Genomic DNA, 20,606 nt, shown 5'->3' with positions numbered 1-20,606 from the left:
ATTTTATGGTTAGAACATAGGAAGGTAAAATCATTGCCGAACCCGACACTTCCATTTAACAATGATATCTTCATGGCGCCAAATACGCAAGCATGACAATTACGGTTGGTGTGGATATGCACACACGACAAAACTAACTTAAATAAATAAATAATAAATAAAAGAAAATAAATAGTCATTAATTATATTGTTTCAATCATTTCATTTTTTTAATTCAATACTTTGAAATCAAATACCAAAGCATAACCAATCTTTTACTTAGTTACCAAGAGTTTTTAGGAGTTATAGTTGCTAAGTATCCCTAAAGTATCCACATTTTTTTTTTCTTTTTTTTTTATCTGATTGATGTTTATGTCGGCTGTGTCCTTTTCCTTCATGGTATAACAAAAATTGGGTTGCAGCCATTCCTGAATTTAATACCCCAATTTGCTTTCTTGCAAAAGGAGGCGACCCTGATTGATTTTGTTGCATGGAATGAAGTTTCTGGATTATGGGTACCCGCATAATCCAAAAAGGTCTTACTTTTGAAAGGATTGTCAGAGAAGGTTCTTTGTTTTTGCATATACTTCTTCTGTTTCTCCATCTTCTCTTGCTTCTCCTTCTTGAATCTTGACGATGATGATTCTGATGATGATCTATGAGTCTTTGTTGAGGGTGAGGTTTGTAAAGTCATGATTTTGTTGGGATCTTGATTTGCTTGTGCTTTTGTTAAGGAGGTTTCTATTTTTATTTTTTATTTTTTTGTTTCTAGTGGGATAGAATCATTCTGTTTCCTTCTCATGTTTCTGTGAATTGAAGAACGTTATCATTTCTTCTTTTTTCGGGTTGGCTCTTTCCAATAATCACACCTTGTGTCGATTACCTGAGTGCTTTACACTGTTTCTTTGCTGTCAGTGATTGAACACAGATGAATCAGATTCATTGACAGGTTGATTTCATGATTTCTTTCTCCTGTATGCTTTTACTCTAATATTATTGTAATTTTTATTTTTTTTTACCTGTTTGTGTTTGTTTTGCTACTAAATTGAAAGAGTAAATTAATACTGGTATGTTTCAATTTTAGACTAATCTCTCAATTTGCTGCTGTTTGTTTGTTTTTCTTCCTGTTTTGCAATGTTGATTTTGTTAGACTGATTATAATGAAGAATATGTTTTAGGTTATGATGATGTCTCTCCTATATGAGATTTTTAATTGCGTTTATTTTTCTGAAATCGAACTTTTTTTAATGTCTTTTCTCCTTACCTTTTTTAGGTCTGTTTTGCTGATAGAGCATTAAAATCATTCCCAGGAAGTGTTGAAGCATAGATGAGATGTAATAAAGAAGGTTGGTTTGTGATTCTTCTTGCTTTGGGTTCACTGTTTGAAAAAGGAAAGAAATTACCTAATAGATTGATTATGTTTATCCCTTATCAGCATGCATTCATCACTTTTATTTTCGTGTAACAGGTATTGTGATTTATTGCAGACAGTTTCATTGCTTTTCAGGGAGTGCTCGAGTTCCAGTGTATCAACTTATCTTGTAGAGTAATAATTGCAGAATGGAGTCTAAAGAAGCACCAAGTGTTATTTTAAATTTAATGGGTCTTGATAAAGTGCATGCCCTACATCCTGTTAGAGATAAACAGAAAGTGCTCTCTGAGAATTACCAGCAGAAAGTTGCTTCCATTGGTGTCAGAAGGAAGCGTTCATCTCATCAGCAGCAGTCCTTTGGAATGAATACTAATGAAAAGGACAGATCTGAGGATGTTTTAGAAGTGGTCAAAGCACTCAGGCGAAGTAAGCATCATAACCCATCAAAAGGAAATGGGAAAGAGAATCCTAGTTCTAGCAAAAATTCTCATTTGGCTGAAAGCAAGAAAGCATATCCTGAAAAGCAAGATAGAAAGAAAATATCCTATCACATGAGTTTTGGTAAGCCAAGTTCAAGATCTTTCAGTAAAATTTCCGAGGAGATTTCTATTCAATCTGGGAATGTTGCAAAAAGAGTTTTAGATACTGCTTCAAGTTCTTTTTTCAGAGGGAATATAGTATTTGCCGAGGATATGCCGAAGCCTGCTTCAAATAATTCAGTTGATGGGATCCAATTCATTTCCCCAATCTTCTGTTCAGATGGTTCTTATAAAGGCTCTCAAGTCAGGAGGAAAACTTTGGAACAGAGGGATGTGACAGAAAAGGTTCATGAACTTGGACCATGTGGTCAAGACTCTGCGCATAACCAATTGCCTATGATTTCTGAAAAAGGAAATGGAGCAAGAAATTGTAATCATCAAAGTGGATATAGTAATGACAGAATTAAGTTGAGATGTAAGGCTGGTGATAATTATAGTTTTGCTAGAAGAGTGCCAAGACCCCTTCGTTCAGTTTCAGTTCTTGCTGATAATAGTGGAACTGTGAATCACGATATCTTGTTTCAAAGATATTGGGGATTGAGAAAAAAGGCATCTGCAAATTGGTCATCATGGAACAGTAAGGGTCAAAATAATGACCAGAAAGAATGTTTGGAAGATGTGAACCTCAGTTCTGGCGGTGAGAAACTCCCTTCTTTTTCCTCATATTTCAATAGTGATCATACTGAAGAGAATAGTGTCAGTCACAAGTCAGAGAAGAGATGTTATGAGAAGGATTTATCTGATAAGATAACTATGCATCCTCAATTGACAAGTAGTTCTTCTTCAACCTTTATAGACAGACAGATCTTGCAAGAGAGATGTGTAATGAGTGATGAAGTGAAGAACACAAAGTATGAAGACAGTGATTTGTTTAAGCAAAATGTTGTGTCTCCTGATTCATCAGTTGAGCTCTTGGTATCTGATACAACAGCTGAGGTTGTTGACAAGACACATAGTCCAACCAAACATCAATCTAAATCAACAGCCTTCATTTTATCACAAGAAATTGATTGTTTGAATCGTACTTCATATGCTTCAAAGCAACAGGTGTGCTTTTTCTTTCTCATTCAGGTGTCAGAATTTGTATATTTAATGGAAACATACATGAATCTTCCATAATAGAGTAATATTATTGTTTCAGGTGTGCCCTATATTTTATTACTTCAGCAATGAATGAAAATACCCAAATGCATGTGACTTGCTAAATTTTAGTCCTTAAATGCATGAGAAATAGTAGAAGTTTTGTTTTCTCGTTCATTATTAATTGATCACATGAGGAAGTTTCTCTGTGCTCAATACTTCAAGCAGTGTAAATATCCCCTCAATGGCCGTGGCTACTAGGTTGTGTAAAGTAATGTTTTTCTTTTGAATCCTGACTTTCTGATATTTGGGTTACCCTTTTGAATATATGGAAGCTAGATTTGTTGAGTAGGGTTTTATTTTGTTCTATTATGTTTTTGGTTATACTTTATTGATGCAAAACATAATTATAATGCAAAAGGAATTATTTATGACTAAGTTTTATACTACTAATTACTGAAGTAATTGAACTATAAATCTAAGGTAATATGTAAAACTTATACTTTCAGTACAAGAGGCATTGGACATAAACTTTTATTTCTGAGTTATAGTTTTCATGTCAATTTTGATGTAGTTTAGTTTTAGAAGTAAATGCTGCATCATTAATTTCCTGAAGTAACATTTCCAGATATCTTAGTTATATTAAACAGATTTTTTTACTGCATACTTTTCATATCCAACTTCTTGAGTTGAAACTTTTTGAGTCGACTTTTCTTTTTATATCATTGCATGTCACACGTAATTTTTTATTTCTTTGTAACTGTTGTTATTTTAGCTATGTCAAAGTTTTTTCTTTAGGTTTCACTATTGATATGTGTTTTGCTTTGTATTTTTTCTTAAATTACAGGATAGATCAGATTATGTTCAAGAAGATTCTGATCGTTCACTCTTCTCGGAGGTTGATCCAGATCCTATTGGTAGCTCTGAGGAGTCATATGAACATAGTCCAATCTCTGTTTTGGATCCCTTGTTTGGGAAAGACATTGAATTTGACTATAATGGCGATCATGCATATGGTATGTAATGATTATGCTGTTCATTTGTTCAACATATCATTTGAAATCTATGCTTCATTTCTTAGTTTCTCTCCTTCTAGTTTGGCATGAATTACAATTGTACCATTGTTAATTTCAGATTCCTCTGAAGTGGATGATGAAGAATGTGGTTTGAATGTTTCAAGTGATGAAGATTGTGAGAATGAACATATGCATAACTCTCAAGAAAAGAAAGATATAGCAGGATTGTTCAGAGCTGAAGAAAGTAGGGATTTCTCATATGTTGTTGAGGTTTTAACAGAGGGAGGTATATTTAATAGGAGCTTGTTTAGAGACTCTTCTACATGGCACTCTTCACAATGTCCTATTAGCCCTTCCGTCTTTGAAATCCTGGAAAAGAAATTTGGCGAGCAGCAGCTATGGAGGAGATCTGAAAGGAAATTGCTCTTTGATCGCGTAAACTTAGGGTTGCTACAGATTCTTCAGCCATATTTGTATATTCCAATGTGGGAAAAATCAACATCAAGAAGATTGAATGCTGAACCAAGCCAAAACATGATTGAAGATGAGATGTGGGGGTTGCTTGTTGCACAAGAAAATAAAGCTAGTAATGAGTTAGCAGATGATACACTCCAAGGGAAAATTAGATGGATAGAACTAGCCCAAGATGTTGAAGATATTGTTACAGAGATAGTTGATTTGTTAACAGAGGAGCTTGCAATGGAGATAGTTACCTCTGACAATTTTGAAAAGATTGTAGTTGTGTGAGGCTATTGCATTTTTTGATGTGTGCAATTGGTGTATAGTTTGATTGAGTGAATTTTGAGAGGTTGATTGAGTCAATTTTGAGAATATGAATTAGCACAGGTATTTGAAGAGTTTGAGTTTAGCATATAGGTATAGGTCTATTATTCTTTTATATGGAAAGATGTTCTTTATTATTTGTATGAAAAAATTATCAGCATGTTTCTGTGTTATTTTTTTCTTGAGAAATACATTTAATTGAAATTTAAACCCAATTATTTATAGTTCATTTGTTCCTCTCCAGTTCATGTGTCCCTGTCCTTCACATACTATCTCCCATAATCAACTAAAAGTAACCTCATTCTTAAAATACACTATCAAAGAAAACTTCTATCTGGGTTGGATTCTTTGTTTGTGTTTATAATTCACAATATAATTAATTTACTTAAAGAAATCTTCTATTTCTTCATCATTTCTTGTCCTCTTCCTCAAATTTTTTCATTTTCAATTTTCATCATTTCAGTTCATTGTTAATGAAGAAAATCTCAAATAAAATGTTAACAATGTAAAGAGAACTTAATACTTTGTGTTTATAATTCACAATATCACTAACTTACTAAAGTGATTCTTCAATACCTTGGACCTGTACATCAATTTTACCACTTTCATACCTTCTCTTCTATTAAATTAAAAAAAATAGAAAGAAATTAAAGTTCTAAATGACAGAAATTGCTGATTTTAAGGTTGTAGAAAGAAATAAAGTAAAAAATGTCAGAAATTGGTGATTTTAAGACTATGGTTGGTTTATGGGATTGGGAGGCCCGCCTTTAAGAGTTCTGCATAAGTAAGCAGCGTCTACTCAAGGCCAGCCTATAACCCCTACAAAAATTCTTGCACATCAGAATGAGTGCTGCAAGCAGCTCCCACTGCTTGCTTTGTTTTCCTTACTCATTAGTTTAAGGCAAGTTTTAAAGGTCACAGTTTCCTATTATTTATACACAAGAGATTATGTCTCCACAAATATCCAACCGATGTGGGACTTAATTTCATTGGATATTTATTACTTCAATCTGTTGCCAATGTTCTCTTCAACCCTCCATTACTGGTTTAAGGATTATATCAGATGAACATGAAAGACCCTTTATCTCAGATTTAACAATGTCATGTTATTTGAATAGCTATCACCATTTACATTCCATATTAAAATGAATTTATGTTTTAATTATATATTTTACTTTTTTATCATTTTAAATAAAATTTAATTGTGAAAATAAGCTATATTTTGATAGATCGAAAGAAGAAATTTTGAGTCAATTATGTGAAACTATACTGTCGGTAATAATATCTGAAACAATGATATTTGTGATGAAGGATTTGGGTCTGAGGTTGTCGTTGTATGCAGAGAGAGTGTAGTGGGAAAACCATTGGTAGAAGAGATTACAAAATTGCATGATTTGTAGTAGCTGCTACCTAGCCACTCCATGGTTGTAGTTAAGCAATGAGACAAACTACAAGAGAAAGAGGAATCTCACTTTCTACACACATCTCAATACCTACCTTTCACGGATTTCAAACCTATTCTCTGTCTATTTCTGCATGTTGCTTCCTCAATTCTACATGTCACTTATTCATCTATTTAATATAGCTTCTTTTTTTTTTTCATAAAAGAGCCTCAATTTTCTTCATTTTTCTTGTTTTTTATAAAATTATGTATAGATTAAGCAGTGTCAAATTAACATAATTCCTTACATATCAAAATGACACAATTACAATAAAATTGTATTATATTTGTACAACTTTATATTGTTTTAACAATGAATTCGTGACTGTGATTTTTCAAAACCAAACCCATTTTGAAAAAAAATAAAAATTGACACTTTTTCAAAAATTCCATTAAGATGTTATTGTTGTTGTTATTATTATAATTATTACTTAGTTTTTAAATGTTTTGTGTGCACTACACCTTGAGTAGACTAGGGAATCTTTCTCCGGGCCCACGTGTATTTTAAAGTAGTACATTGAAGATTTTAAATTGTCAAGATGTTTGTATATGCAGATTTCTTATTCATTTGTTTCTGATTCATAATATATTTAGAATAATTTATTTTAAAAGAAATCATGTATCTAATATTACAAAGTACAAATAAAAAAGTTATTATAGGATTTATTTTTTACTGAAGGGAAATAATCACCAGTAAAAGAAATGGAAACAAAAACACCTAAAATCAGTCAATTGAACAACCAAATTTTAATCCAGTTCATAATCTAAGTGTTTATATGAAGTAAAAAATCCAGAAGAATAAGTAAAAAATCCAGAAGAATGTATTAGAAGTTGAGATTATTTAACATAATTAGAGTTTAATGTACTCAAAAACCGGAGGAAGGTTGTAGTATCCGCGTTTGGTTTGTACCCACCAACATGACCAGATCCATTCAACTCAACAAGGAATTAACAAGCCTAAAACAATGATTAAGCATTAGGTAATGTGCTATTAATTACATTCCAAACGCTAATCCGATCCAATAACAATGGACTTGTACTAATTATATAAATAGTCATGAGTTTCGAGAAAGATGTATGTCGTCATCATGCATTAATTGCACCAAACACCAAATACAGCGAGAGATCTTATTTTAGTGTCATAATGTTTTTTGAAAGTACCATCCCGATCGAAAACTCACGAGGGAGTAAAGATCAGTGGAAGAGGAGTGTGATTCAATGAGTGATGATTGCTTAGTGAAGAAAAGAAGAAAAGGAAAAAAAGTGACCAATCAATTAAAGATGAAGATAATAGTTATATGAGTTTTTTTTTTAAAGACAAAAGTTACTTATCCATATTACATAGATAGTTAAGGTAGAATGAGAGTTTGAAAAAAGACATGGTGTGAAATAAATTAGTTTGTAGTTATTATACAAGTGGTGGAAGTGTGATAAACAAATGAGTTGATGTGTATGGTGTGTTCATGTCCTGACTTAGGATATGTGCTTCACTGATTCAGACCTATGCATGCATTTGTCTTCTTTTTAATCTGCGATGATGGCGAATGTATGCATATCAATACAAGAATATATGCATAAACCAATCAGCATTTGCCACACCAAGGATTTCAAATTTCATCTTCATCGCTTCAAAACTACAGAACTCAACACTGCTTAAGATCATTCAAATACAACCAAATCATTTTATTTGAACTCCAAAAATGGCAGCCAGAGGAAGGTTTCTATGATTCATGGCTTTCGGCTTTCACAACTGGGATCTTGTTCCACCAGCTGTGCCCATTGAGGTTGGTGTATGGAAATTTATGAAATTTTGTATCGATAAAGAATAAATAAAATTAAAAACAATTTTAGTCTTTATCATAAAAAAAAGTATTATAAAAAAATTATTAAATAGTGATCAATTTTAGAAATTAAAAATAATATGTCAATATATTAATTAAACTAGACAACATTTTATTAAAAAAAAATTGGTATCTAAAGTAATTTCTATTATTAATAAAAATGTATAAAATGATTTCTAAATTAATTTACTAAGTTTTAGCGATTAATATTTTTGATTCTAAATTAATTTTTAAAAATTATTTAATAATTTTATTGTAGTGAGGATACAAGACATGTTTCTACCAAAGATTCAAATAATTGAGCAACCAATCTCACTGGAAACTTATGTGGACAAACCAATCTAATGGTTTGATTTGTATGAGATCTATTAGAAAATGATAGGTGATTATTTTTCTGAAAACTGAGATTCTTTACGGTTGTCATCTTAGCTCATATGTTGTTTGTGATTGTAAAGGGTTTGGTTGAATGGTTTAGGCTACCTTTAGGTTGAGAATCCTTAAATACCTCTATTTATTTATTCGTTTTTGTCGATAAAAAAATCAGCCCACTCTTTAATTGAATTTGTTTCTAGATCGATTAGAACTAATTAATTTTTTTTTTTATGTATTTACATCTTTTGATATGTCATTTGATTGTTTCTATGACTCTAGATGATTTTGGGTTTTTTTTTTTTTTTAAGACTATGCAGAAATTATAAATCTTTCTATATAATAGAATTGAAGCACTACATTTATTATTTATTTACTAATAAAAAAACAGTATAAAAATAGAGGTGGTAGAAATAAGAGAGAAATTTTGAAACACAAAAACAGCATTAATGCACAAAAACCAGCTGCAAGGGCTGCAACATTTAAGAAGAGTGATAAGAATTCGAATTTCATTAATAACCTCTTCAAGTAGTCTTGTAAATAAAAATATCACAAAGAATTAAAAGAATACTTTAAGTCGAGCAAAAGTATTATCATAAGACAAATAACCTCAGATTTTTGCAAACTCATGTCATTTGTAGTTTTGGTTTTTCACTGCTGCTGGTGTTTGTGTGTTATGTTTTTATGACTCTTTTTTTTGTCACAGTAATTTTAAATCTCTTTTTTTTAAATGGTCTAATTAATTTTATTTACTTTGTCAATAAAAAAAAATAAGACCAATTACCTCAGTGGTATATAAAAGTGATAAAGTCTTGTACATTGCAATGTTTACTTTTTAATTAGTTGCAAATATTCATTAATCAGGGAAAGTACTGCACTGCACTATAGTGAAAACTGTGATAATTATCTTGTACGAGGCGACATGCGTGTTGCTGTGTGAAGATTCTGAAATTTCTTCAATGTGGGACATACACACACATATATATTCCAATGAAAATATCTACTACTAACGAGAAATGATAGTTTGTCGAATACCATTCCATTTTTATACTAATAATCATGCGATACGACAACACACAAACCCTAATATTCATCATTCAAACGCAACAGGGCTACGAATGATCACAACATGCAGATACCCCTGTTGCATAATGTTGACCTTACAGCGAGTTTTGTGCTTATTGTATCTGTACAACAGACACGTGTCAGCACTCCCCACATCAGTCATATCTTATACTATCATATATATATATATATATATATATATATATACACACATATATATATATATATGTGTGTGTGTGTGTATATAAGGTTATCTCAAATCAAATAACAGGAAAATCTTTCACATGCTGATATGGCACACTGTTATTTGCTAACTCAAACACCCTCTATACTCTTTGCTGATATCTTGATAATAACCACAAAGTTCAGAATATTAATCTTTTTATCAGATTTTTTGTATTGTTTAACTTCAAATATTGATGCATGTTATTATATTATTAAAAGGGTTGTCGAAAGTGAGTTCATTTTTTCTGATAGAGGATGTGAAACTGTCATTTTCCACAAAAGATAGAAGGAGAGGACCACACAGCATTATGTATACACAGTCTCCGTGCTTATTCCGTATGAGACAACCCCATTTTCATTGCATATGTATAACATTTAACAGCATATATTAAGAAAAATCCGTGCATTGGAAAGTTGAAGGGGACCAGTTATGCATGCATAGTGGTGAAGCTAGGGAGAACAGAGAGAGGTGAGATCATTTTCAATGGCTGCTACCACCTTTAGTGGAATCTGAGATCATCTTCTGTATCATTTGGCTTGTCTCTTCCTCCGACATTCGGTCCTCTTTACTCTTAGCTTTGGCATACTCCTCAAAAAACTCCTTGTTCTCTTTCTCCAGCTCCTTCCACACTGCACACATATTCATTCATGTACACACACAAAACATGTTCATTCGATGTACGGATGCATGATATGCACGTGCATGTTTGGATTCTTGGTGAGGGAACTTTCTGGTGCTGCAAATTAGTGAACTGAAACCCATCTGTATTTATCTTTTTTCTTAGATTTGAGAGATTATATGCATAGTGAAGGACTTGTTGTATATGCATAGTGAAGGACTTGTTGTTGAATCTTAGAAGCCTGTTGCCTTTAGTACTGTTGATCTTTCAATTTCAGATGTCATCAAAGAAAATTTCACATGTAATAGTTATAATATTAATTAAAAACTTGTTTCTGAATAAGGTTCTAACTTGATAAATACTTATTTTCTTTCCCACTGATGTTTACTAGTGGGAGTTTATTCAAAAATGGTATATATCTCAGACCAATAGAAAACAAAAACAACACTGATGTTCTCTGTTCTTTTAACTGGTATGATTGTTCTCAATTTTGTGATGTAATATTTCATTGAGCAAAATAAATCTCACTATATATAGTCCTTGATTCAACTTTCTTCTAATCTATATATAGCAGAGAATTGTAAAATTAAAACATAGTATTAACTAACCTAAAAAGCTTTTTAAAGTTGAAACATAATATAGACACATAAGTTTGAAGCAGGTTTGGTGAAATGGTCAAAGAATGAATTATTTGATCTAAGAGTATCAGTCTTTTAGTCATAAGTGTAGGCTTTGTAAATTCTCAAAGCAAAATTAAAGGTTTTAAATAGTTAATCAATCAAAATTAAATTAGGTAGCTATTAAGAAAAGCCTAATTCAACTTCATAAACTTAACTTCTAGGATGAGGTTTGTACTAGGTTTTGTACTAACTTGCGAGTGCATGTATGACAAGTAAGGGTTCATACACATAATAATTAGGTATGTATAGAAGGTAAATTTACATTTTGAAATGATTTGATCACAAATCTCTTGAATCTTGCAGGAGTTGAAAAGGTGTAAAATCTATGAAGAAAATGAAAAGAAGAGAACATACCAGTGGATGTTATGACAGGCTTGATATTTGCATGCTTGGAGAGAGCCTCCATGCATTCTTCCTTTGACATGTGAAAGATCAAACACTTCTCAATCAGGTGGTGCACCTAATTTCGTACAAACATGCCACCACGATCATGTAGGTATAAACACAAAAAATGAAAATCAAAGGGAGCTGATATGAAGTGGTGGCTATTGTCTCTTTACCATGTGAATGTAAGAAGCAGAGGAATTAGAAGACTCTCCCATGATCGATCCTAGCACTAGGTAGTGAAGTTGAGAAAAGTTATGTGCAGTGTGTATGAAAGTGTGGAAGTGAAAGCAGTGTGAGAAGAGGATGAGTTAGAGGTAGAAGGTGCAAATGTGGTGTGAAGAAGATTTAATGCAGAGGGAAGCAATAAAAAATAGCATATTGTGAGAGGGTAGTGATGTAGGGTCAAGAGTCCCACGTGAGGGATAGATGACCATTGGCTGAGAGAGGATTAGAGGAGATTGTAAATGACCACTCCTTTGTCTTGTTCATGTGCCAATAGAGCCTCCTCCAGCACGTGATTTGTGGGACACCCCCACAGACATTTCCCTCAAACAGACAAACTCAGATCATCAATTGATGCCACAATTTTCCAACCATTTTCTGCAACCAAGTCTCTCTGGTTTCGTTTCATCTTCCTACTTCTATATGTGTATATGCTTACTTTCCCACCATCCAAACCTGCTTCTTTCTCATTTGTACGATCATTATGCAGTTAAGTGAAGGTATGGTCATGGAGAATTTCAAAGGGTAAGTGTGTCTTAAATCTTTGGTATGAATGATATCTCTTAGGGTAGGAATTTATGTTGAATTATGAGATTGTTGGGTAAGTGTGTCTTAAATCTTTAGTATGTATGATATCTGTTAGAAAAGGGTAGGGATTTATGTTGAATTATGGGGTTGTTTACGTTTGTCAGCCACTATACTCACTTTTTTTTGTGTTCCGGTCTATGTAAGGTTTTTTGATGATTGATTATGGATCGTTTTGTATTAGGGTTGAGATATCTCTGAAATACTTCAATTTAATTTATTCGTTTTTTATCGATAAAAAAAATATGATATCTACATAAGGGTATCAGCTCATCATCATGCTTGTTTTATGTAAATTGAAAACTCTAGTTCAATGCTATAACCTAACTTTACTTGTAAAACTTTTCAATGAATCAGAAAGTAGAAAGTGTTGTTTTTGAGATGGTTATGGTGAAAGTTAATTAACTTAACTTTATAAAGTATCATTGTTTTTTGTACTGTGATGTTATGGCAATTTTCCTGTTTCATAAAAGTCGAAAAATTGCAAACTGTGCAAGTATTGCGTGAAGTGAAGATGAAGTTTCATGCATAATGAGTTCATGAGTTTGTTATCAAACCTTTTGTTTATTAAAGCTATACATGTTTCTAAACTTTCATATTCATTAAACAATTGATTCAGCATTTGATTGAATAAAAACTTTCTAGTTTATGAATTTGCAGTTAAGTGTTGAAAATGTTAAAAATAATCATATTGGGTTTACTGAAATATTATGATAAAAAAAATTTATAGCCATGTTTAAAAATACTTTTGGTTAACTTTTCATATATTGTTCGGATTCTGCTTTTAAAAAAGAAAAAGAAAAAAAGAGAATGGAAGTTATAGACTGAGTTGTTTAAGTTAAAAATAAAATACTTTTGGAAAAAAAGTTATGAGAAATAAATTATTCTTCTAAAATCAGAAATTTTACATCTGGCTAGCTATAATATTAAAAAGCATTTTTTAATTAAATATGTCTCTTCGTGTTTTTAAAAATAACTTTCACATCCAAATAAAGATACTTACGAACATTAATACGATACAAACACGGACACGAATACGGAGATACATATAATTTCTAAAATGTATGAAACTTTACATCTCAGACTGACACTTCAAGTAACAACAACATTTGTCACCACATGAAAAATATTATTAAAAAAAAAGGAAATACAAGAAAATACGGAGAAACTATACCAAAATCCATATATTAACAAAAACTGTACATAGGTAATTTATACTTATCAATAAAAAAATCTTAAGAAAAGACTAGATGAAAATTTATTATGCTAATGAAAATACTTCTTATGAATAAAGTATAAGTTAGTAAATTTATTCACACATACATTCTCTTTCCAAAAAAAACGTAAGAAACCCTAAACTTGATTTTTCACCGTAGTTATTAAGACATTTGTTTCACCTATTACAAAACATTAAAAAAAAACACATAAAATAGTTACAATAAATAAATATTTTGATTTTTAAAATTATTTTTTATCTAATATTTTGTTAAAATATTAACTCGAATTTGGTAAATAAAAGTATATTTAACTTCCCATTTATTTGGTAAAATATATTTTCCACGTGCAGAAAGTCTTTTCCATGTGAAGAATTTTTTTATGAAAATAAAGTTGAATCCTATACAAAACAAGAAGAGTCAATAAATGGGCCAACAACATTACTATTTGGCCCAGTTTTTAAGGAGTAGTTAATATCACTCACTGTAGCTATTTGACCCCTTGAATATACAATAAAAAAATATTACTTTTATAATTAAACGTGTAAAAACAATTCGTTTACAATTACTATGCATTACAGTATAAATTTAAAAGTATTCTATTTTAATAAAAATATATTTTTCTCTTCAATCACAACCTGGTATAGGTGTCAACATACTAAATAAAAATTTTAAAAATATAATTGAAGGTTCAAGAGTTTATGTATGGTTTACCAAATTTTTTTTGAATATTGTTAGTTTAACAATTCAGCTTTATAAAACTAAACCTAAAATCTAGTCCAAATTAATTTTGTACGAGAACGTACACCAATTGGTCATTACGTCGATCAACATTACGGTTTACCCGATCATTATATAGATCGACACTACAGTTTGAAATTTGGTTATTATGCTGATTGACATCACATAACTAATTATGTTTAATCAGAATTAGTGAGGTTGATAAACAATTAATAGCTAGTTTATGTATTCTTAAACTTAACCTAATTCTCTAATCCGACCTAATAAGAAGGTCCACCAAAATAATATAAATAGTACAGATTCTAAGAATCAGGTACGTCATTATACAACACTTAGGATATCGAGTGCTGAATACTAAATCTGACTTAAGCATCAGAGTGTCTTTTGAGGGTACCATTCGAATATGAACCACGTGAAGACCGATGAGTGAAGTCAGCAGAGAAGAGGAAGGAACTTATTTGGAGAAGAACGTAAATGCAAACCGACCAACTGACAAAGAAAGTGAAATAACAGTTTCAAATGTTCTCCAACAACCCTGTTCGAAAACAATTTTATTTAGTTAACTAATCATAATTTAGTTCATAATAGTTATTTTGTAGCGCTCTTAAAGATATTAATGAAATTATTAACAAGAGTGACACAGATAATCAAATTTAGATATGGTTTAGGCTAATAAATTAGAAATTGTGCATTTAGCTAATATAATTTTAAGTAATTTACATATTGTTTAACTTACTTTTAGAATGAAAGATCTAACATATATCACAATCACTTACTCAAAATTAATTGAATTAAAAACCTTCTCCAAACATCCTTCCAAACACATAGTTCCAAAATATTCAACAAAGACATGAAGGAAAAATAATAACAAGCTATTCTCAAACAGATTTAAAAGTAGGTAACAATGCAGAAAAACTATATTGTATGAGATAAAGTTGGTATAAAAAAACCAGGCAAATAACTTAAGCTAAAGGGCAAACATTAAAGAAAAAACAATAATTGAAGAAAGGTGGTGGTAGATGGATATGAAATTTAAATATATTTTTCATGTGGACTTGCTTCTGAGAATCTGCACAACCACCATATTCTGATACTAACACCACACCAAAGTTGGACTTCAGTAGTAGTTTATTGTTTTCTTTTATCAGCATCAGAATATTTTTTTTTATATAAATAAGGAATATATAAATATACAAAGTGATGAATAGAGACAAAGACAAAGTCAATTTGCAGATGTAAGGATTGATGTATCTGTTCTTCATAGGTTTAGGAATCACCTCGTAGTATTATGTGTATCAAATATATACAATTTTTAAAATTATTATTTTTATATTTTTTATATTTAAGTAAAATATTTATTTCACATACACTTCACATCATATTATAACAATAATATAATATTTAAAATTAAAAAGTAAATTAAATATGATTAAAATATTATGTTCTGTAATGATTATGATATTAACATGAAGAAACATGTATATGAGCTATTTTTGTATACTTAATAAGCAAGATTTTGTATACCAATTAAAGTAACAACTTTTTATTAAGTTTGTACATCATGTCTTGAGTTGTAAATGTGAAAATGATGTTATTTTTAATTGATATAGTATTTTCAATACAATATATCTTTTCAGAATATGATATTTTCTCACGTATTTATTTTTTAGGATAGGTTATCATCTAATCAAAATATTAAATTATCCTTTCACATATTTTACTAGTAATAATTTATTATAATTATTAAATATGTTTTTTTATGTGTTGATATGTTTACAACGCACTATATTAAATTTTGAAGTGAAAATGATATTTTATTAAAATAGATGGTTGGAGATGCCACATCGACTAAATATTAAAGTATTTTATGGTATATAAGTGGGTGCAAACTTCAACTTCATGAATTGATTTTATAGAGTTGAGTTGTACTCAAATTGATCTATGTTTAACTATTTATATAAAATGAAATACTCTAATGTCTCAACAATATCTCCAACTATTTATAATTTTAAATTAGTAGTTTTTATCAAAGTAACATTCTAATTTTTTTTTTAACCTCTTTGTTGTTGAATTTTGTTTACAAACACGTGCTTTTTATCCCTAACATATTAATTTTTACAAGAAACTTATTATTATTGTTAAACTGCATTAAAAAAACCTTACTGATAATTATTATGGGACGGATACTATGCAAGAAGAAAAGTAACAAGATTCAGCAAAACTAAATTGGAATTGGGATTAACACATCTTATGGAAACAAGAGATTGATTAATTATCATCATCAAGAACAGAATGATGATAATTGGTTTATTTTCTCAGTAACATGCAAAGAGTGGAAGTATGAAATTATAGGTGATTGTTCATTCCCATAGATCATCAAGAAGAGGCTTGGTTGGTCCCTTGATGAGCCTATCTTGATGGATTTCAGATATCTTCTTGTAGTCTTCCTCACTCAGTGACCAATCGAAAATCCCCAAGTTTTGCTTCATCCTCTCTTTGTCATAGCTCTTCACCACAAAGGTTAGTCCTTGTTCATACAGCCATCGAAGACAAATCTGCACATTTTTTACATCACTTTTCTCAACATACAAACACATAACACAACAGTGTTTTTTTTATAAAACTTTCATGTTAAGTATCACTATGTAACTTGCTATCTCAACTAAACTGATATTTCAAGAAAAATAACCATCTGTTATCACATGAAAAAGAACCGATTAGATAGAAGTCTATTATACCAATGAAATAATTCTATGTGAACTTATCAGTTTACCTGAGCTACAGTTTTGCCATGTGCATCAGCCAATTCCTTGATTACATCATTGTCCATCACAAGATTAGAACCCCTCACAGCACCCTTTCTCAGGGGTGAGAAAGCTGTAACAGTGATACCATTTTCCTTGCAGAATTCTCTTAGTTCTTGTTGTTGCCACCCAAGGTTAACTTCAACCTGTGAGAATTGTTGAAGGTTAACCAGTGATTAGATTTTGCTTATAGGTGGATCACTAGAATTAGTAGTAATTAAACTAACTTAATTATTGTTTATTAATTACTTGATTCACTGCTGGAGGGATGGTAGCAAAAGAGAGCAATTTTTGAAGCTTCTTGATGGAGAAGTTGCTGACTCCAATGGCTTTGGTGAGGCCAAGTCTTTGGCATTCCTCAAAGGATTCCCACACACCCTTCATGTCAAACTCCACTATCTCTGATACTTCAATGGGGTACACAACTTTCCCAGGCTTGGTGGCAATGGGCCAGTGGATGAGGAAGAGATCCAAGTACTCTAGCTGAAGTGTCCTGCATGGTTCAACATGGAAATTGTCACAAAGTTAGAATTTTGATAACATGGGACGTACAGAAAGAGGAGGGAGGAGAAGAGAGACGTAGTGCCAATAGTGGGTGAACTAATAAACACTAGCTAGAATAAATTCGAAATAATTCTCATAGTGAATTTTAAGTTTAACTTAACCTTATAAAAGTGGTTTATAACTTATAAGGTGAGATTTGCACAATGAACTTTAAGTTCAACCTTATAAAATTAGTTATATGCTTATAAAATGAGATTTGCATAGTGAACTTTAAGTTTAACTCAACCTTATTAAATTGATTTATAGGTTTATAAAGAGAGATTTTCATAGTGAATTTTAAGCTTAAACTAACCTTATAAAACTGGCTTATAGCTTTATAAAGTGAGATTTGCACAATGAACTTTAAGTTTAACTCAACCTCATCAAACTGGCTTTAAGGTTTATAAGGTGAGATTTGTGTAATAAACTTTAAGTTTAACTCAATGTTATCAAACTGAGTTATAGGTTTATGAAGTGAAATTTGCATAATGAATTTTAAACTTAATTCAACCTTATAAAAACTAACTTATAAAGTTATAAGCTGAGATTTGCATAGTGAACTTTAAGCTTAATTCAACTTTATAAAACTTACTTAGATGAGATTTACACTCACTTATAATAAGTTATAAAATGTTTTAATATCTAGTGAATGTTAAAAAAAAGTAGAAATTGTGATGACCTGAGAGATTTCTGGAGAGCTGGGACAATGGTTTGTGCATGGTTATCAGTGACCCACAGTTTGGAAGTGACGAAGAGTTCATCCCTGGATGCAATAAGTCCAAGTTGAAGTGCTTCTGCTATGGCTTCTCCCACAGACTGTTCGACGCCATAGGCAGAAGCAGCATCAAAGTGCCGGTAGCCCTGCTTGATGGCTTCGAGGACAGCATCCTTTGTGGTGACTGCGCTGGTGGCTTCCGGCGCGGTGCCGAGGCCCACCACCGGCATCTTCCGCTGGGCGGAGGAAGAGTGGAGAGTGAGTGAAGGAACTTTGGAAGCAGTCATTTTGGTTGGAAATGGAGAAGAATGGTGAAAAGGGTGTGTTGATGGTAATGAAAATGCGAGAGAAACTCCTTATATATTGAAAAACTTGAACTGGGTAGGTGGAATTTGCAGTGACTAATCTCTACTTTGGGGTAGCTGGATGATGCTCTTCTTCCAATTCATGTGTTTTGAATTTTTAATCTCTTGTTGTTTTCATACAACAAACAAAGTAAGCATCATATGTAGAAAACACATGTATTAGTTTCTGACTTTTCTTTAAAAAAATCATCGTTTTGTTTCTACTTTTAGGAGTTGAATTGAAATTTGAAACAGTTTAATATTTAACAATTCTTTCTATTTTTAATCTGAATTAATTATTCTATCTTTAGAATTAAATCAATAGCTGCAAAGACACCAAGGTATAATATTTTTTTTTTTACTTTCGTAACAGTTTTGTATTTAAAAAAATATTTTAATATATTAAAAAAACAATTATTTAAAATATTATTAAACTTAACTTTTTAAGTGATACTAGAGTATATATTATCATACAAAGAATCACATAAAAAAAAATTCCCTCTTAAATCTTTCATGCAAACTCTAAGAAGTTCTTTAACTTCACATGAAGGAGAGAAGAAAGTTGAATGCAAACACAAATAAGATTTTCATAAGTTTGGTTTGGTTTCACGAGTCATTATGATTTTGGAAGAAAAAAAAAAAGAGAATTAATAAATAAAAATTAATCAAAAAAGAGTAGTGGAACGATTGAATTAAACAGTCAAATTGTTTCTATTTATTTAGACAAATTTATTATTCTTCCTGTCTATTATTATAAGATAAATAATAAATAAAAATTAAAAAATAATCAATTACTATATTAATTAAACTAAATATTATTTTTGAAATTAAAAAAAGTATTAATATTTAAATTAATAAATTAACTTTTATTATTGATAAATATTTTTAAATCAATATCTAACTAGTTAATTAAATATTAATTTAAAAATTATTTATTAATAACAGATAGTAATCAATATTTTTTTTTTGGTTTGTATTTAATTTATAACATTATTTCACATAAACGTGGAAAAATAGCTTGCATTAAATATTTAAGTGTTAATGAAGAGTTGATAGGTACTAAAGAAGAAGACAAATAAATCCTCACTGTCTCTTCTCCCTTTCTAAACTATGTTTGAATGAAAGTGTTCTTTGTGCAATTATTTTTAGGTCAATGTTTTTTTCTCATAAAAGAATCTTCAATGGATGTATTTTTAAAGATTGTTCTTATCCTATAAAATATCTTCCAGTGTCATATTATAAAATATTCATTGCAATTTAAAAAATAATTTAATATTCAATAAATATTTATTTATCATATATTTTAATTATATAAACTAAACATTTATCCGAGGCATTGAAAGTTAAATTACTATTCTAACCCTGGAAAACATTGGATGGCAGCATTGAATTGCTTACTTTTCTTCTTACCTATTATTACAAGATATTGAAATTTTAGTTAATATTCTATTTGAAAATAAAAAGTTCTAAATAGTTTAAGAAATAATAAAGTATAATGTTTCTTTCTACAAAATAAGTTAATATATTAAAAAGTAATAAATAGCGTGAGAAATTGTTTTTATATAAGTTTTTTCTTGAGAAAAAAAAAAAGAGTTCAAAGTTAACCAGGAGTAAGTATTTTATTTATAAATGTTATCAATAAAAAAATAAAATATTTCATCTCCATCTTTATAATTTTATTTTTTTTATATTTATGTTCTTACATAACCTACAAACCATTAACTGCTTATCTTTTTGTCTTCTTGGGCTTTTGATATTGACTTGGACTTTCAAGTACAAGATCCACTGATCTAGGTTTGGCAAATGCTCCCTGCACCCAACACTTTTGAACCTGCACCCAACTTAATTTTAAAATTCCGAAAATACTCTTTATTCCGGAAATAAAAATCCGGAATTGAAAATAATGCCCGGGAAAAAAAAAATCTGGAAGAGGTTTTTGTGTTTTGGATATAAAAATCTGGAAAAAAAAATCAAAATTCCATTCCGGATAAAAAAATCCGGAACTGAAAAATAATACATTTTGGAAAAAATTATCCGGAAG

The 20,606-nt window shown here is 30.5% G+C and overlaps 3 protein-coding genes and 1 non-coding gene across 7 annotated transcripts; 1 reads left to right on the top strand and 3 right to left on the bottom strand.

Moving 5' to 3' along the window:
• The first annotated feature begins 211 nt into the window (after window positions 1–211).
• TRM18 (Phosphatidylinositol N-acetyglucosaminlytransferase subunit P-like protein) lies at window positions 212–4,944 on the top strand. Of its 4 annotated transcripts, none has more exons than XM_068631301.2 (5): window positions 212–654; window positions 1,253–1,325; window positions 1,448–2,937; window positions 3,818–3,986; window positions 4,105–4,944. In XM_068631301.2, the coding sequence occupies exons 3-5, from the start codon at window positions 1,540–1,542 to the stop codon at window positions 4,731–4,733; spliced, it is 2,196 nt and encodes a 731-aa protein (XP_068487402.1). In that variant the 5' UTR covers window positions 212–654; window positions 1,253–1,325; window positions 1,448–1,539; the 3' UTR covers window positions 4,734–4,944. The 4 variants fall into 4 exon arrangements, with proteins under 4 accessions (XP_068487402.1, XP_068487403.1, XP_068487404.1 ...); XM_068631302.2 differs by having other exon boundaries at window positions 212–659; XM_068631303.2 differs by having other exon boundaries at window positions 217–545.
• Window positions 4,945–5,517: 573 nt separating this feature from the next.
• On the bottom strand, window positions 5,518–5,674 carry LOC137827325 (U12 minor spliceosomal RNA). Its single transcript, XR_011083714.2, has one exon. It is a non-coding gene; the product is annotated as a U12 minor spliceosomal RNA (small nuclear RNA).
• A 4,375-nt stretch (window positions 5,675–10,049) lies between these two features.
• LOC137826420 (uncharacterized) lies at window positions 10,050–11,738 on the bottom strand. Its single transcript, XM_068632381.2, has 3 exons — window positions 11,571–11,738; window positions 11,365–11,470; window positions 10,050–10,340 (listed from the first exon to the last, which is right to left on the bottom strand). The coding sequence occupies exons 1-3, from the start codon at window positions 11,610–11,612 to the stop codon at window positions 10,192–10,194; spliced, it is 297 nt and encodes a 98-aa protein (XP_068488482.1). The 5' UTR covers window positions 11,613–11,738; the 3' UTR covers window positions 10,050–10,191.
• A 4,628-nt stretch (window positions 11,739–16,366) lies between these two features.
• Window positions 16,367–18,718, bottom strand: LOC137827242 (NAD(P)H-dependent 6'-deoxychalcone synthase). The gene is made up of 4 exons (XM_068633508.1): window positions 18,186–18,718; window positions 17,213–17,456; window positions 16,933–17,109; window positions 16,367–16,714 (listed from the first exon to the last, which is right to left on the bottom strand). Exons 1-4 carry the CDS (start codon window positions 18,506–18,508, stop codon window positions 16,520–16,522), a joined length of 939 nt encoding a protein of 312 aa, XP_068489609.1. The 5' UTR covers window positions 18,509–18,718; the 3' UTR covers window positions 16,367–16,519.
• Between the last annotated feature and the right edge of the window lie 1,888 nt (window positions 18,719–20,606).

This window comes from Phaseolus vulgaris, chromosome 8 (genome assembly GCF_051622355.1).
Source record: "Phaseolus vulgaris cultivar YP4 chromosome 8, ASM5162235v1, whole genome shotgun sequence".
In the NCBI taxonomy this organism is placed as follows: domain Eukaryota; kingdom Viridiplantae; phylum Streptophyta; class Magnoliopsida; order Fabales; family Fabaceae; genus Phaseolus; species Phaseolus vulgaris.
This window is presented reverse-complemented; position numbering and strand designations above follow the sequence as displayed.

Bases quoted from the DNA above. Each gene is read 5' to 3' on its own strand.
- TRM18 (XM_068631301.2), top strand. From the start codon at position 1,540: ATGGAGTCTAAAGAAGCACCAAGTGTTATTTTAAATTTAATGGGTCTT. The intron at 2,938-3,817 runs GTGTGCTTTTTC...CTTAAATTACAG, and splicing joins CATATGCTTCAAAGCAACAG to GATAGATCAGATTATGTTCA. The intron at 3,987-4,104 runs GTATGTAATGAT...TGTTAATTTCAG, and splicing joins TAATGGCGATCATGCATATG to ATTCCTCTGAAGTGGATGAT.
- LOC137826420 (XM_068632381.2), bottom strand. From the start codon at position 11,612: ATGGGAGAGTCTTCTAATTCCTCTGCTTCTTACATTCACATG. The intron at 11,471-11,570 runs GTAAAGAGACAA...GTACGAAATTAG, and splicing joins CTGCTTCTTACATTCACATG to GTGCACCACCTGATTGAGAA. The intron at 10,341-11,364 runs GTATGTTCTCTT...ATATGTGTGCAG, and splicing joins GCCTGTCATAACATCCACTG to TGTGGAAGGAGCTGGAGAAA.
- LOC137827242 (XM_068633508.1), bottom strand. From the start codon at position 18,508: ATGACTGCTTCCAAAGTTCCTTCACTCACTCTCCACTCTTCCTCCGCC. The intron at 17,457-18,185 runs GTCATCACAATT...TGAACCATGCAG, and splicing joins GCTCTCCAGAAATCTCTCAG to GACACTTCAGCTAGAGTACT. The intron at 16,715-16,932 runs GTAAACTGATAA...AAAAATGTGCAG, and splicing joins ATGGCAAAACTGTAGCTCAG to ATTTGTCTTCGATGGCTGTA.